Source organism: Cervus elaphus, chromosome 11 (assembly GCF_910594005.1).
Source record: "Cervus elaphus chromosome 11, mCerEla1.1, whole genome shotgun sequence".
Lineage (NCBI taxonomy): Eukaryota > Metazoa > Chordata > Mammalia > Artiodactyla > Cervidae > Cervus > Cervus elaphus.
In genome coordinates this window covers 91,336,408-91,353,807 of record NC_057825.1, presented here as the reverse complement: position 1 = coordinate 91,353,807, position 17,400 = coordinate 91,336,408, and the positions used below count along the sequence as shown (strand labels likewise).

At 48.4% G+C, this 17,400-nt stretch overlaps 1 protein-coding gene across 5 annotated transcripts in view; it reads left to right on the top strand.

Annotated features, from left to right (window-relative positions):
- The window catches only part of SFXN5 (sideroflexin 5), a 125,094-nt gene that overhangs the window by 51,372 nt on the left and 56,322 nt on the right, over positions 1-17,400 (top strand). For all 5 annotated transcript variants that reach the window (XR_006343628.1, XM_043918373.1, XM_043918375.1 and 2 more), the window contains 3 exons: positions 10,515-10,568; positions 11,553-11,609; positions 12,942-13,007. Coding sequence is in view for 4 of the 5 variants with exons in the window: in XM_043918373.1 (XP_043774308.1) it covers positions 10,515-10,568; positions 11,553-11,609; positions 12,942-13,007 (177 nt within the window). In the remaining variant the exon portion in view is untranslated. The remainder of the gene's footprint in view (positions 1-10,514; positions 10,569-11,552; positions 11,610-12,941; positions 13,008-17,400) is intronic.

Sequence of the window (17,400 nt, the reverse complement as noted above, 5' to 3'; positions counted from 1 at the left end):
TCTGTGTGTGTGTTCTCTATGCTTGGCCAGAATACTTTTTTGAATAATATTAAGAGTGTGTGGGCAATACTTTCTGAGTCCTTGCATATCTGAAATGATTTTTTTCCCCTCTTATACATGAACAATAGTTGGCCTGATTCTTTTTCTTTATAGGTAAACCTCCCCCATTCCCTTTGGGATCTTTTGGTATTTTCTCTCTTTATCTTTGGAGTGCAGAAATATACTTAGGATTAAAAAAAATCTTCTCCATATATTTTATAAAATTATACAAGTAATACATGAATATGTTCTTTGGAATTCAAAAATATCACTAAGAATTTTTTAAAGAATATTTTTAAAGTTATACAAGTAATACATGAATATATTCTCTCAACTCAGCATTCAAACAATGCAAAAAAATATTAAAGTTCCTCTGACAACCCTGAACTCCAAATCTGCTCCCAGAAGTAACCTCTGTGAGAAGTCTGGTGTGAACTTTCAGGCTTTTTTCCTAGGTATTTGCATAAAAATGAATCATCACTAAAATTTTTGTTTTGTATTTTTTCCATTAAAAATACAAAAGTATACTTATTTATCTACAAATAGCTTAATTACACTTAGCACTTTGCCTACATAAAGATCTCTTTCCTTCCTTCCCGCTTCCTTTCATTTTTCCTGCTGAGTAACAATCTCTCCCGTAGTGATGGATTTAGATTATTTCTGATAACTTTCTATTAGAAATAGCAGTGCTGTGGGAAAATCCTTATAAAGCTTTTTTGGTACAAGTATGAGGATTTCTTAAGGGCCCATTCCAGAAACTGAGCTTGCTGTGTAAAAGGCAATGCACATTTCCCTGAACACCAAAAGATCTCACTTTTTTTTCATATATTTATTGACTATTTACATTTCCTCTTCTGTGAATTAGCTCTTAATATCCTTTGTCCATTCTTACATTGACTATATTTTTCTAATTGATTTTTAAGTGTTCCTTTTATGTTTGGATGTTAATCCTTTGAATTGTATATATTGCAAATCTCTTCTCCTAGCCATCCTCTCTTTACTCTCTGGTGTCTTTGGTAGAAAAGTTTTAAATATTGATTCTTTAAATATAATGGTCTTTCCTTGGATTGAGCTTTGAGTCTTGTCCCCACTTCTCACCTTCATCTCTTTCATTAAAATAACTGGATTTTTTAGGGTTGTGTCTAGGAATCAGCTCTTAGATGCATTTATCAATTCTTCTGTTTTCATTTCTAATTTGTTCATTTCTTCTTTTCATAATATCCACTTTTCCTCTTTAATTTGTTGTGGCTGACTTTTTTTAAACTTATTGCTTTGAATTTATTCTTATTTATTCTCATTCTTTCCTTCTAATGAAACTCTTTAGGGCTCTAAATTTGCTTCTGAGTATATCAGATACTTGGCTATGTATATGTTTTCATACAATGATCTATATTTTTATTTTTGAAATAAGTCTGAAATTATAGCTTTGAATCCTCTTTAATCAGTCAGAAGAATACATTTTAAATTCCAAGTGATTGTGTTTTAAAATTATATATTCTTTTATTATTATTTGTAGTTTATCTTATTTTTAGAGAGGGTGACCTCTACAATTTTGCCATTTGAAATCTATTATGGTTTTCTTTGTAGCATAGTATATGATTATATGAAGAGTAGGACCATTTGTATATAACAAAAAGTTCAAAACAATAGTAGTTTAAACAAAATAATTTATTTCCCTCTCAGATCAAAGAATTTTGGAGATAGGCAGATCCCACAGTCATTGTGAATCCAGACTTCCATTCTTCTACATCATTCTCAGTGCTGGCTTCTAATGTCAGTAACTTCATAGCCCAGGATGGCTGCTGAAGATCCAGTCATCACATCTACATCCCAGGGAGGAGAAAGAAGGGGGAAGTAAAAGGATGTACCTCTTATATGAGTCATTTCCCTTTAAGTAGTCTTCTTCAGAGTGTCACACAACAGTTTTGTTTATATTACATTAGAAATTAGCTGGATATATATAATCAATCCCCAATTATAGGGATTCATTAGTGTGAAAGAAGAGAAGAATAGCTATAGGTAATCAAACAAGGATCTTCCATAATAAATTTTTATAAATATTCCATCAATGCTTAAAAATAAAAAGATATATCATTTGGCAGTATCATCTCTCTCAAACCACAGAAGTTGAGTTTGGGGCTTATTCCTCATAAGAGGTCAACGGGACCCTTTCAAAATTAATGGCTGCCATCAACTGGCATAATCTAGCCAACCCAAGGGATGCCAGCACTCTCTCTAGTTCACAAGTGTTATTGAGAACACCCTGTAGTTTTCCTCTCTCTCCTCTTCCTAAGACAAATCAATCACTCCAGGGCCACTACGGCCTTGTAGGCATTGTAGGAATGTGGGTGCCGATTCCCGTGTTGCTCAGGGCTTTACTGCTGAAGTAGACACTGTGAATGTCCTACCAGGACCAGTCCCTCCCAGCCCAGAGCAAACATCCCTCTGAGAAGAAATGTGTAGGATGTGAGAATAGGAATTCCAGCCTCTGACATCCTGTATGAACACATGATTGGGATTAATGGGCAACATGACCTGGGATGGTCTCAGTGGCAGCCGGAGCAAAATGACAATACTCACCTAGTCTCCCTAGGTGAGACTCACTTCTTAGCCCCAAGTAGCTGTATTCCAGGATTCAGAACAGCTGGGCCAGAGGCCAGGTCCCAGGAGGAGCCACTGGTTGTGGAGAACATGTGGCATTCTATCTGGGCACTTCGATGTGGATAAGAAATGTGAGGACTCATTGGTCCCACTCCCTTCTTGGGGCCACCACCTTGCCCAGTAAGGAGGGAGCACTGTGACTCTCTGGGCACTTCAACCCCGGGCTTGGCTTCCACCAGCCACATCACCTCTCCTAAGACCCCGCTGTCTCCTGCTAGCACTGAACATCTCAGTAAAGGCGTGGTCTGAAGGGGAGTGAAGGTTCCAGTCCATGCCTTAGGGAAGCCCCTGCTGTGATAGAATGGGTAAGGAATATACACATGCAGAAACCACTAAAATGCTTACCAAAATAGAAATGGGGTGCCAGCGAATGTGCTAGGAACTGGGTCCCTGAGTGATAAAGGGAAGGGGTGAGTCAGGCTGGCAGGTGTCTTGACTAAGATGCTTCTGGAAGTAATATCCAAATTACCTCCTGCCAGGGTGAGCATCCCTGACTAGACCCCACCCCGCCATGCTGCTCCCACCTTGCCTGAGAGTAACTTAACCCTGCCCCCATCCTGCTCACTCCCAGAGCTCAGGAGAAACGAGCTGGTTTTCTCCCAGAAGCTGGTGCCAGTTTAGTCAGCAGATTTCACAGATCTACTGGCACCCATGTAGTGTCTTATTTTAAGCTTAACATTTGAAGATGGAAACTTTTCCCCCCTTGATGTGTGGCAAAGAGATCCCAATTTATACATAAGCATGGCGGCTAAGCCAGTGCACCAAGGCTGTTCCCAGGCGGGTGCAGTTCATGGCTCCCCTTTTTCAGGTACCTTCCCAGAAAGACCCCCACCAACTGTGATCGCTTCTGACAGTTGGCATCTATGTTCTCAGGTTTCCTTCAAGAGATATGCAGCCCTGTCCTTCCTGGGCACGTGTGGCTGGGGAGAGGCAGGGCCAGGGTGTGGGCCCCCATCCTGTCCTCTCTGCGTTTCTCTAGCTGCCAGCCTGCACCCTTGGCTCCCATAACGTCTCAGGGCAGCGAGCCTGAGGTTCTCCCAGGCGGCCTCTGGGTCTCCCTTCTTGGCCCTGAGCTCCCTGACATTGCCATCCTCCTCTCCTCTCTCCTGTCATTCTGGGAGTCTCAGAACTCAAGGCTGAAACCCCTCATATCCAGCTGGGAGACTGAGGAGGGCAGACTGGGAGCATCCTGTCAGTGAATTCAGAGGTCTCAGGTTACGTCCAAACCTGATATTTTCTTGGGACATAAGGAGTCCTATCTACTCTGAACCCTCTCATTTTAATACTGCAGATGGTCGTGTAGACTTAGAAACCCCATTTCTGCAAAGGTGCTGGTTTAAGTCACATCCTCTCTGTGGGGAGGAGGGGTGGGCCCCAGAGGGTTCGCTTACGTGAGGATTTGGCTGAGTCTCAGGGCCTTTCTCACATCTCCCAACCCTCTTCATCCCAGACTCGACTTTTTCACACATTTCAATCCCAACCCCAATTTTCTTCCTGGCCATTGTAATCAGACACCAAAACGGCTGGTGTCTGATTTGCTCCTCACTGCAGCTCTGGCTTAGTTTATACCATATAAGAGGTGGGGTTCAGTTAAACTGGAATGGACCAGTCAGGGACAAACATTCATTTGACAAAAGATATTTTCTTGAAACGGTTGGGCTGCTTTAAATAGCAGCACCCCTAATGCGCCCAAGTATTGCTTTTCAGACCATTAGCTATAGAAATCAGAAGATGGAGACAAAGTCGAAGGAAAAAGCAGCCAAATTGTTGAGTACTGGAGCCCATGCAAGGTCTTTTGAAAATGAAGAGGAACATTTTAGAACTGAGTGCATCAGTGTGGAGGAAAAGCGTGTGATGCTAAAGGACTGTTGCTTTGCCGGCAAGGACTCCCAGGTATTTGAGAAGTGAACGTTATGTGGTCTCATCCCTCTGAAGCATCTGGAAGCTCTCGAGGAAGACAGATTTTAAACATTTATTTACTACCAAGATAAATACTGCAAAGAAGGCAGGCAGGGTGCTGAGAGAGCATGTGACGGGAGACCTACGTCATCTTAAGGGCTGGAGGGGGCTTTCTGGAGGAAGTTACAACTAACCTGAAACCCAGAGGATGAGGAGGGATTAGCCAAATGAAGATGGGGTGGAGGGTGGCAGGACTAATATTTCTGCCATTTTCCTGCCAAGCAAGACAGTTTTGTACCCTGTAGTCTTCCCTGGACTTAAATTTCACCACTCAGTTGTTTAGACACTCACCCTGTTTCCCCTTTGAATTTTTTTTATACTTTTAAAGTTTTCTTTTTCTTATCACTTGAATCACTTTCATATGAGTGCCAGCCCAAGGGGTAGGAGGTTGCTCAGTTCTGAGTCCCAATATCATAGTACACAGAATTGTGGCCAGCAGACTTGCTGCCTTGTCCCTGTCTTCAGTTGTTCATGTCTCACTTCTGGCCAAGCAGATGAGATACTTGGTGCCTCTCTCCCACACTGAGACCTCATCTCTCTGCAGAGGTTAGAACACTCTGAAGGTGGAGGGCTGAAGTGCAGTTGTGGTTTTTCTTGTGAGCCAGTTGCCATAGGGGTATAGTCGGCCCTGTTCCTCATTCTGTCCTGAGATGAGGCTCAGTTACAAACTTCCCTTCTTTCTGGACCAGCCAGGGTGGCCCCAGAACTGGTCCAATGGTCACCAGTTGGAGTAGGTTGGCAAGCTGGGCTGCTGAGGAACCAGCATCACTAGGAAAGACATTAGTAGTGGTACAGGTGCATTAGTAGCGGTACAGAATTTTGCCCAGGAAGGACAGCATATTCACTCTTTATGTGAAGTAATCCCTGTATCAGTCAGCTATTGCTACTCTAGTGCTGTGTAACAAACATCCACAAAATTGCAGCAGCAGCCATAGCATTCTTTCTTAGGGATCTGCAGTCACCCGGGAGTTTGGCTGGTCTAGGCTGGGCTTGAATGAGGTAGTTTTGCTTCTCACTGCAGGTCTGGGGTCAAATGGGAGTCAAGTCAACCAGACTGGACTCTGCTCCTCACATCTCATCCTCCTTGGATGAGAACACTGGTCAGGGCATGTCACCTCTCTGCAATGTTAGGAGCACAGAGGGCCGGCATAAATAAATAAGGTCTCTGAGGCCTGGGCTTAGAACTGGCACACTGCCACTTCCTCCCACTTGCCGTTGGCTAAAGCAATACCAAGAGCCTGGAAACAAATTCCTCCCCTGGCACGGGTATGATTCAAGGACCAAACTCAATCTTTTCCCCTCTCCAAAGGCCGACAGCCTCATGCAATCAGACTTTAATCAAAGGAGTAAGAAGGAGAAGGATGATGGTGGTCATTGTCACAATCCATCATGGATCCTTTCCCTGGCCAAGAATCAATTAATGTCCTTAATAATGAGTTAGCAATGTTCTTCCGGTGTGTGCTGTGGGCCCAACTTTGTGCTGAGTGCTTTGGGGGACATCAGAGAGAAAAGCCCTGATTCTACTGTCAGGAGCTCACTACCTTTTTTGGACTAAACGTTGCTCAGTTGTGTAATGTAGACTGTGAAGGTCAGAGACATGAGAGAACAGCAAAGACTAGAAAAGAATGAGATAGAAGGAGAGGAATGATACTAACACCTAACACCTGGGGGGGGGGGGCATGTTCTCCGTTCCAGACACCCTGCCCAATTCTTGCCACGCCTCACTACTTCTCCTGGTCATCCAGAGAGGTGCCAGGTCCATCCCCATTTAACAGATGAAAAAACAGAGGCACAAAGGCCTCAAGTTACTTGTGCATGGTCACATATAAGCCAGTGCATATAAGCACCAGAATTGGAGTCCAGCTTCTCCCACCACCAGAGCCTGAGGACTGGTCACGAGGGCCTGTGGCCGGCCATTCAAGGGAAGAGGAAGCAAAGGCAGACAGATGTGCAGAGAGGGCAGCTGCCAGGGGGCGGGAGCCGTGGAGGGGACCCCAGTCGTGTTATGAACTATAAATGGGAGCAAAGATAGGATGTGCGATTTGGCCGAGGTCCTGCGACAAGATAGGGTGCAGGCTGGGAATTCTGGCTGTCGGCTCTCCTCTATGTTCCCTGGTCCCAGCCGCTTTCTGGGCTCTCTACCCGCTGAGCGGCCACGCTGAAGCATCTCCGCCTTGGAAGAGGTGCCATCCACTGGCATTGAAGCCGGCGGACTGGCTCCCTCTCTCTATTCATCTCTTTCCTCGTTTCCCCTGCCGTGTTCTGGAAAGGGCAGCGTGAGGGAATGTGGGCAGGTTGCACCAGAGATATACATCTGAGAACTGAAGGAACATTTATTTTTAATTTAGACTTAAAAAGAAAAAAGGAAGTTATAAAATATCTGCTCTTGCTCCTGGGATTGTGCAGATGGTGCTGCGTGTTGCCTAATAGGGAGCGGGGCTGGCACTGCGTGCTTGCAGCCCCACCAGCCACTGTAGGAACCTGGAAGGCGGTCCCGGTTCCTCTTGCCTCAGCCTCAGATGGCTCCCTTGCGTCCCCTTTGGCCAGTGTGGCGTGGTGTTTCGCTGCCTACTCGCCTCTCCCTCCCCGGACTCCTGTCTGCCGATTGCCTGAACCTCCTCCAGTGAAGCTCATCTCTCAGCCGTTCCTGCTCCCAGGAGCACACACGTGCACACCTCAGCTCCAGCCTACCACCTCCTTTGGCAGATAACCAGACCTCTCTTTTCCTCAATTCCTGCTTGGATGTGAGAACTTACCAAGTTTACATACATCCAAATACCTGTTTAAACCATCTAGTCATTTCCATGCCCAGAAGTCATGGAAGACATCCCCATACATTTTCCTGTTTGGTCCTTGTGTTCACCGTGGTTCGATATTCAACTCTTCTGGTAGTCTCCTCCAGAAGCTGGTGGAGCTCAGTGCATAGAAGATGCTCGAAAATGGGCATATACTGTGACTCTTCCTTTGTACTCAGGCAGTTGAGCTGGGAAGGAAGCCCTAGGGAGGTGGGGCTCCCCAGCCAGAAATCAAGAGACCTGACTCTTTCTCTAGCTTGCTTTGAAGCCTTTGGCAGATCACTGAATTTGTCTAAGCCTCAGTTGCCCCATTTGTAGAATATAGAAAGTAATCTCTATTTTATTTGGACCCCAAAGTTACAATAAAGATCTTGAAAGTGACATAAGTAAAAATACTTAGTGAAATCAATTGATTAATTCATCTCATTAAGAAAGCATGCCGAGGCACAGGTGCCCAGCCTGTGCAGGAGTTTGGGACAGGAGTCTGGTCAGATTGGCCAACCAGGTGAAAAACTCACTGGTTACACTGTGTGTGTGTGTGTGTGTGTGTGTGTGTGTGTATTGCATAGACTGGGTACTAGTTTGCTTTAATTTAGGGCTATAGTTTGTTCTGAAAAATAACTCAATATCACATAAAAAAGGCATGCCATAAGAAAAAGCAAGTAAGTTGAAAATGAGACAAAAGGAAAGTTAGAGAAGAAAAGATAAGATAAAGGTGTAAGTCCAGTTGCACACAAGACACATGCAGTGTGGTCTGTCTCCTTGGCAGATGTAGGTTGTGGAGACCCAGCCTGGACATCTTGACAGTCAATGCAAAGAGGGACACAGTTGGAGGCCCTGTGTCTATAAGATAGATGCAAACCGGATGCTCAGAAGTATAAATTTCTGATCCTGAAACCAGAAATTTCCTCCAAGAGGATTCATGAAGGGGACCAATGTAATGAACAGTGAGTCCTGGACAACAGCTGTCTGGCAAATACAGTGAGTCCGATGGGCCACATCTTCTGATGGTCCTGGTGACCCAAGTGCAGTTCAGGGGGTGCAAAGGAAACTGAGGGGGAGAATGCAATGTAGTTCATAACACACCTGTGTTATATGAACCAGTGGGTTAAGGGAATGTGTTTCCCAACAGTGGAAAATAGCTTTTATTTCCTTGGGCTTCAGGAGGCAGGCAGACATACACATATGTGTATGTACATCCCAGTGCAGGAGAAAGCACGCCCCCCCACACACACACATACGCATACCACACACTCATGGGCTCACCTGTCTGCGCCCAGCTTTGGCCTCGCTAGGCTGTTTCCTCGCTATGGTCTGGCTCCTGACTAGGGCACTAGGAGGAGATCCTGGGTCCCCTGGAGTTCCTTCTTGGCAGGACTGGTGGGAAAATTCCCTTTTACAGACAATGGAACCATCTGTATTGGCTTCATACCTACTACTTGGACTCGGGGAATAGAATTTAAGCTGAGATAGGCACTCCAAGGTCAACCTCTTCATCCTACAGGGGAGAAAGCTAGAACCCCAAAGGGGCAAGTCTTCTGCTGGAGACCATACAGGAATAGAGCCAAAGCTGAGACCCCAGATCCCTGATTCTCACTCCAGCACCGTAAGCTGTCATTGTGAAGAAAAATCGAGTAGGGATCTTATTTGGGGGAAAAATATCATAAGATAATCCTTCATCAGTGCTATGGAATGGCTTTACATTATATAATCTTATTCAAACTGATATGGGCCAATAAATATAAATGTGTATGCATGTTCACTGTTTTAAAACATTTTAATGTTTAAAACATGATTTACTAATGCTGCTAAGGATGTCTAGAATTTGATTTACTGCATAGAATTGAATGTTTATACTTGTTCCTTACAGAAATTCTTGCCAAAGAGCCATTTTATCTACAGGAATAATAAATAAGTCAATATGTGGATGGCTGCGCACATTTTTTCCATATGCAGCGGCACTTGGTAGATGTTATTTTGCACACAAGCACTCAAAAGGTAAATCTGACAGACACATATGAATCCTTGAAGTCTAAGATTTGGTCAGTGTCAAGATCAGGCAATTAATCTGGACATAAACCAAAAGAATAAAGTCATTGGGTCTAGGCCTTAGATATTTGGGCTTTGGAAATAATGAGTCCACACCTATGTAACCAGACTTGGTCATATGTGTGTATTTATTCATTCATTCACACATTCAACAAATACTTATTAGACATCTATGTTTCATTCAATAGCCTAAACATAGTATAGGTTTTGCTTCATGGGGGCCCAGAGATAATATATAAATTTCCCTACTTGTGTTGGTAAAAAGGCCTTTAAATATGGAGCTTCCCAGGCAGATCAGTGGTAAAGAATCTGCCTGCCAATGCAGGAGATGTGGGTTTGATCCCTTGGTTGGGAAGATCCCTTGTAGGAGGAAATGGCAACCCACTCAAGTATTCTTGCCTAGAAAATTCCATGGACAGAGGAGTTTGGTGGGATACAGTCAATGGGGTTGCAAAGAGTCAGACATGACTGAGCACACACCCTTTAAAGCCTTTGAAATGAGTATTTCTGAGTCCTCACAAAGATCCTGTTGGACGGCTAGGGTGCGAAGAAGCCAGGTTAGCTGGGTGGAAGTAAAGGGGCTCCTTTTGTGTGCTCCTTTGCTTTTATTGTTCCCCTGGACACCAGTTATGAAAATACACATGTCTGCTGCAAAAAAGTACACAGAAATACTCCAGAAGAATGTGAGGAAGTACTGACCTGCAGGGACATCTACGTGCTGTGCTATAGATTTTTTTGATGCCTGGAGATATGTATATGTATGTGTATTTGTGTATATGATATATATGGTGAAGTTTTTTCCCTTTATAAAAATGGACTATGCTGTCATATAATTCTGCAACCATGGTTTCTTCATTGTATGTCATCTCACTTTGGGCAGTGGTTTGTACAGATCATACACATTGGTTTGTACGGATCCAGCTCACTTTTGTTCGTGACTGTGTCATTTTTCTTTGCAAAAGTGTAGGGGGTTTCTTCTGCCTTCTTCAGCCTTTTCTTTCTCTCTCATAGGTTGTTGGTCTTCTCTTGCCCAATCAGACATTGGCGTCCACTGTCTTCTGGCAGGTAACAGTTTCCCTGCGAAGAGAAGGCTCCTGAGAGGGCACCCAACAAGTGCTGGTTAGAGCACCCTGCCCCAGTGTCACCTCTCTATCTAGTCCCCTTGCGGAAAGTCGCCCCCCTTCCGACTCCTCCCCAACCCAGAAGCCACTGGGAGAAACCTTAGGACCTCGGTCCTGCTGAGCAGTCCCAGCAGTCAGCCCTTGGGCCATTGTATGTGCCCTAACCTTTGCACAGAGGGGATGAGGGCTGGCTTCACCTGGATGCTTGTTCCATTGCATTGCAGTGACCCTGAGGCCCTCTGCCTCATTTGACATCAGCCTCATCCAAATCTATGGGGCAGGTAATCCACCCTCAACCCTAGGGTAGTGAGGTGGGTGAAAGAGCCTTACGGACCCCAGTCTCTGCCCTTGGAGGCAGTCTGGGTTGTTGGTGTCTCAAAACAGTAGCTCTGTATGTGTCTGTGTAGGGAAAGCAGGACAGGAAGAAAAACCTGTTGGTCTTCAAGAGAAAATGTCAGAGTCTTCCTGAAGGGAAAAAAAACCAATAGTGTCCATGTCTAGGCGCTGCAGGTGGTGCAGGACACTGGGCTGGGGTATTACGAAAGAGGCTCAAGGCTGCCAGCCGTTCCAGGGCCCTTCTGGAATGGTGTCCATCTTCCGTCCAGTCATTAATATAAAAAGGATGATTCGACAAAGCCTGTGGGCCCATTTGGGGCAGTGGACCCTAGAATTCTGGGAGAGGGGGCCAATGTCTTGGTTTACCAGGAACTGAGGGGTTTCCCAGGACTGGGGTCTTTGGGCGCTGAAACCTGCATCGTCCTGGCAAATCAGGATGGCTGGTCGCACTAACATGGGGGGTGGATGGAGCCACCATGGGTAGAGACCCGTGTCTTTCTGGAGGACTGTGGCCTCCCAGGTTCAGACCTAGCTTCCGGGGAGGTGACCACCTCTCCTGACTTCTCCCTCGCCCCCTCCCCTTGCCTTTCAGTGGCTGAACCAGAGCCACAACGCCTGTGTCAACTATGCAAACCGCAATGCTACCAAGGTGAGCATGGCAGACCCTTGCCTGGTGGTGGGCGGCAGGCAGGGTGACCCTCTCCTCTCTGCCATGTGGCATGCCTCCGTCAGGGCTGCTCCTCTGGGTTCAACGGCCAGCCCTTCAGGAGGGGCCCCACCAGGGAGGGGCTCTTCACATGATGTGACGAAGGCCCATCACGTGAGAGTGTGGTGGGGAAGGCGGAAGGGATAAGCCCCGCTGGTTTCTGAACACTTCTGGGGCAGCCCTTGCATCAGGACAGCATCAGGCACGTAAGGATGGAATTCCTCTAAATCTGCCTCCAAGTTTGCCTGGAAGTGGCCCCGGTGCCCCAAGATTGCTGGCTGCAAAGCTAAAGGGCTGCCTGTGAGGGTGAGGGCTCTGAGAGGACCCTTGTCCGCCCAAAGTGCCCTGCACTCCTGGGATGAGCTCACAGCAGAGGCCCAGTCACCCTTCTCCTGTCGAGGAAGGGCTGGGCCCCTGGACTTCGCTGACAAGGCTTTCTCTCCCCGTGTCAGTCCCCCCACACTTCTGTCCAAAGGCAGCAGAGGGGAAGGGAGGTCTAGGTCCCCTTAGGGGCTGCCAGTCTGGGGAGGAGAGGGTCTGGGCACTTGCAACCTTGGGGAGTGACGGGAGTCATGAGCTGGGATGAACGGTACAACTTCTGGGCCTGATACTCCGGGGACATCCCCACCTTCTCCCATCTGAACCTTTGGCCCACGTCTCTCTCAGATGCTTCACGCCTGGGCAACTCTGCTTGGCTGGCTCCCATTCACCTTAAACCAAACATCTCCAGAATTGCTGTCGTAGTTCCTCAGCTCTTGCTTAATTTTGTGTGTCACAACTTGGGATCCACTTTCCCATCGACATATTGAGCAACACCCTCCTACTGGCCTGGAAGACCTGCTTGGTTGATGAGGCCTGTGAGAGCCAGTCAGGCTGTGGCCACCTCAACATTGCCATTTCCACTGAGAAGGTACTCTGGGTGCCAAACAGCCCCTTCGCAACATTTAGCTTTCCTAACTGGATCTGCTTGCCCCAGCCATAAGTGACCTCTTTTGGCTCTTGCTATTTTCTACTTCCAGCCAAATGTCTGCCAAGGACTTTTCTAGAATAGGGCAGAAGAGCAGTGGGCCCTTTGGCATCTCCCTGGACATAGCTGCCCCACATTTTCCATGTGCGGAGCGGTGCTGAGGGAGGCATGGATCCCTTTGGCTTCCAGAGGCCTTCCTTTTCTCCTGCCCTTCAGGCTACCGGGCGGGAATGGCTCTTGTGGCTGGGGCCGTTTGCAAGGGTAGGAGCTTTGGGCACCCTGGGATCCTGAAATTCTGTATCTTTCAGCCTTCACCTGCATCCAAGTTCATCCAGGGCTACCTGGGAGCTGTCATCAGCGCCGTCTCCATCGCTGTGAGTAACCCCTACCCCCCACCATCCACTCCACCCTGTTGCTCTGTGGCTGTCCCCCCAGCATCTCGGGCCAGACCTTATCTGCGGGTCAGGGCTGGGCAAGCAGTGTGGGAGGCAGAGGTTTCTGTGTGGGGGCTGTCAGGCAGGGAAAAGTAGACCATAGGTAGAGAAGGTGACGCTTTCATAGGGAGAGAGCACAGGCTGGTGCTCCAAGTTTGGGAGAACAGGAAGGGAGGGGAGGCAGGGTCCACAGGCCGTGTGAAGGGCTGACAGTCCAGCCAGGGGCAGGAAGCCTGCTCTAGAGGGATGCATGTTTACCTGCTACCTTCCTCAGAGGAAGCTCAGTGATGTGGCTGATGCAGCAGTGAAGGGCCTCACAATCCAGCCCCAAGATTGGTCCAGATGCCAGCTCCCCTTTAGTCTTTGCCTGTGTTCCCTGGGTCCCCTCCTGATAGCCTTGGTTATGAGGTCACATGTCCAAACCCTCCTGGAGTTCTGTGAATTCCGCAAGACAGGGGCAATAGACTCATTTTGAATCCCACAGGGCTTTGAGAATACAGCAGCTACTAAGCAGGGGAGGTTTGTAGACTGACTATGTGAGACCACCTATCTGCCCAGTTGAAGGCAGAGGGCAGGTGCCCCAGCGAAGGGCCTGAGCCAGCGCCAGAGTGAAGACCAGGCTCCCAAGACCTTGGCATGTTCATCCCACCCCTGAACCTGTCTTTGGTCCTCTCTCCATCCTGGCTGGGTGGTCTCCCATAGCCCACTCCAGAGGGTAAGAGTCACTTTACAACTTCATTATTTTATTCATTACCCAATAAGTACAGGTAGTTGGCAAGAAAAATAATCAGGAAATGCAAAATTAAAAATATTTGCACATAATAAAAATTCACATATACTCATCTTTTTGTAAAACCCACCTTCTCATCTTTCCCATTGGTGAAGGCAATGGCAACCCACTTCAGTACTCTTGCCTGGAGAATCCCAGGGACGGGGGAGCCTGGTGGGCTGCTGTCTATGGGATCGCACAGAGTTGGACACGACTGAAGTGACTTAGCAGCAGCAGCAACATCTTTCCCATGTCCTTAAATAAATGTAGTGGTTCACGCCTGTGTACTGACCCACTGGTATGGGTGATACCCATATGGTATGGTGGTGATACCACACACCACCATTCTCCAAAATGGATTTGTGGCTGTACTGAGATGGCCTCATTTACTCTGTTCCCACGTGGACCAGGTTCACTTCCAAATACCTGTTAGGAAGGGGGTGGTCCCCATTTCATGCCCAAGATCCCTCTCCTTTCCTTACGTCTTACCCAGGCACGAGGCCAGAATTGCCAGATCCATTTAGATCACTCATCAAGAGGCTGCTAACCCACCCTGGTGGTCCTGCAACCCAACATGAGACTTCATACCTTTGAGGGTCTTACTAATTGGGATCTCTGATTCTGGGGGTTGCTGGTCAGGGTCAGGGGACCTTGTGAGAGAGGAGAAGGGGCTCTGTCACCATCCTCCTGCTCCTTATGACACGAGGGGCCCATAGCTGTGCCTGTTTTAGTGGCTTGAAAATCCCAAGTTCCTTCTTTGAGATGTAAGGAGAGGTGGGGAGGAGCCAGGAGGAGGAAGCCACACGGGGAGTGGCCTTGGCTGGGACGGGCTGTAGTGCAAGGGGCTCACTGTTCTGGGGGACATCTCTCTCCAGCAGGCCTGGGGCTGCAGGTGTGGGGACATGGCTTCTTCCCAGGGCTCCAGGCTCTCTGCACTCCAGTACTCACTGCCCCACCCTTGCAGCCCTCATTCCATCCCAACTTTGTAGGGCCGGATCCAGCCCAGATTGTGGGGTGAAGGTTCTGATGCCCAAGCTGCAGAATTACTGGGGACTTAGGGCTCTCCAGGCTTGCAGAGCCAAGGTCTTACTCACAGGGGATGGGGCCTCATGCTGGGCTGTCACAGCCCCCAGGGGGTGTACCTGTGCTGGGGACACCCTCCTTCCCCTCCCCTCCTAGCTGCAGAGCGCCTGGAGGAGGTGTTCCCTGACTCTGCCAGCCCCAGTCCTAGAAACTTCTGTCTTTCTCATACACTCGCTCAGTTCCGTCCCATGTCCTGTCCTCTCATTGTTCTGCCAGATTTCACATTTACCAGGGACAGGGACAGGCCCTGTGTCTTCTCCCCCACAGAGTGGGGTGCAGAGCAGTGCTCCGTGAACACTTGTTATTAGGTTGCTGATCGATGGTTGGCTTTAGAGTCCCCTCTGCGCTCCACCCGCCAGCGGCTTGTCCCCCCGCCTGACGTCTGCGCACAGTGAGGGTCTAACTCCGGCAGATGGAGTGGAGTTTCTGACTTGGAAAATATGCAGCTTGCTTGCTTTTCTTTTGTGTGTGTAAAGCATGAAACCTCCAAAGAAAGAGGCTTTATTTTATTTTCCTTTTCCCTTGTTCTTTGGAAGCCCAGGCCTCGCGGCCTCATTAACTGATCTCTGCTTCAATTAGTGACAAATCCACCCCTCTCCCTGCTGCCCCAGGGTGAGCCTGTTAGGAGGAGATGACCTGCAAACAAGTGTCACGGCCCCAGTGGTTGGCCCAATTCTGGCATTAATTAAAGTGAGTCCTACAAGCAGGCGGCATGGATGAGGGCTGACAAGCCAAGGGCAGATCCCAGAGACTGAGGACCTGCTGAGTCAAGGCCAGGCCCTGTGAGTCCAGCCCTTTCTCCGGACCTGGGAGAGCCCGTTTCCCCTCTCAGAAGAGCCCCTGACCTTGGGCAGCAGCTCCAAGAATCAGTCCCCACTGTGTACCCCCTAACTGCAGTCTCCTACGGGTGGCAGGACCACCAGTGGGGGGGTTAGCAGCCTTTTGGTGAACCCTCTAAATAGATCTGGCAATGTCTGTCTTCTTACTCGGGAATAAAAAAGAAATTTCGTCTTAAGTTATTTTTGAAATCTAGCAGTTTGCTGTCTTTTAACAAAGGAAGTTCTGTCAGCGTGCGCTGTGCTTCAGTTCGGGCGTTCGTGTTGAGCATTTCTGTGATCACCCCCGCCGAGTCCTGGCTACCGGAGCGAGACCCAGTCATTCCCTTCAGGAGTGCAAGAGTGCCAGGCACTTCGCCAGTGCTGGGGGATGGCACAGACCGGTGTGACCTTCAAGGTGCTGAGAGGGGAAGAAGCGGGGGATACGCTGTGGTGTCACCGTGATTATGATAAAAGTGACTTGGTGGGAAAGGACACGGGGGAGCACCCGCTAATTCACAGTCTGTCTTCTAAGACAGACCGGGGAGGTGAGGGCAGGGCTGTGTGTTCCAGAAAGAGGGCACAGCACCCAAAGGGGCGCCAGGAGAAGGAGAGCAGGACAGATTCCAGAAGCTGTCAGAAAACGAGCATGGCTGCCCTGGAAGGGGTGATGGTGATGGGCTGATGATGAAGTGGGCAGGGATGGGTCAGCAGGGGCCGGCAGTGAATCGCCATGCGTGCCTTGTCAGTCATGAGGAGAGCCCTGCCAGGAGCCTCTGCCTGGGCTCAGGGGCCTGGGGCATTGCAGAGGGTGTGGACAGAAGAGGGTTGGAGGGGAAGTTATGGGCGGTTGGCAGGGCCAGTAGATGGACCACCTGACTGGACACGGGGTCCCGGTTAAGAGTGGACTTGGGGCCAGTGAGGAAGGCGCAGGGCTAAAGACTCACGTGATCAGTCAGGAGCTGGATGGCAGAGCCAGAGAATGAGCATTGCTTCATGCCTGATCCTCGAAACACTTCACCTTCAGCCAGATCTTCGCTGGCCAAAGGCTTTCCCTGTTGGAGAAATGCTGACCTCTATTCCTAAAGGGCCTGGGTCCTGGAGGGTCCCTTTTGTATAGGATGCAGTGGTTGTCTGTTAACCTGGACAGTGGGCACAAGGAGGTATCTCAGGGGGTGCCTGGGCTGAGCCCCACCCCTCCCAGTTCCTATTGCTTACTGGAGCTCCGTGCCCCCATGATAGTCAGATTGTCAAGTAATCATAGTGGGTAACACTTATGGAGTGCTTTCAACTTGCCAAGCATCTCCTAAGGCACACCCTAAGCTACACCCTGTACCACGGAGGACACCCTGAGCTACAGCTTAAGCACAGAGTGAGCCAGGTGTAGTCTTGCAAAACACCCAGGAACCAAGTATGCAGGTGGGTAGAGTGCAACCCCTTGTTACACTTAAGGAGCCCCTCAAAATTTTTGTTGCAGTCCTCTCTGGTCTCAGAGCACCTCGGAGGGACTTGTTTACTAGGTGGCAGGGTAAGAGTTCCTCCAGTGGGGAGCCAACAGCACAACTTGACTTTTCCAACCTCCTTACACCACAGGGAAGCAGGAAGAAAAAAGGGGGTTTTTGTCAGTCAAGTTGTGTCTGTCCTTGACTTTGCTTCTGTACCTCAA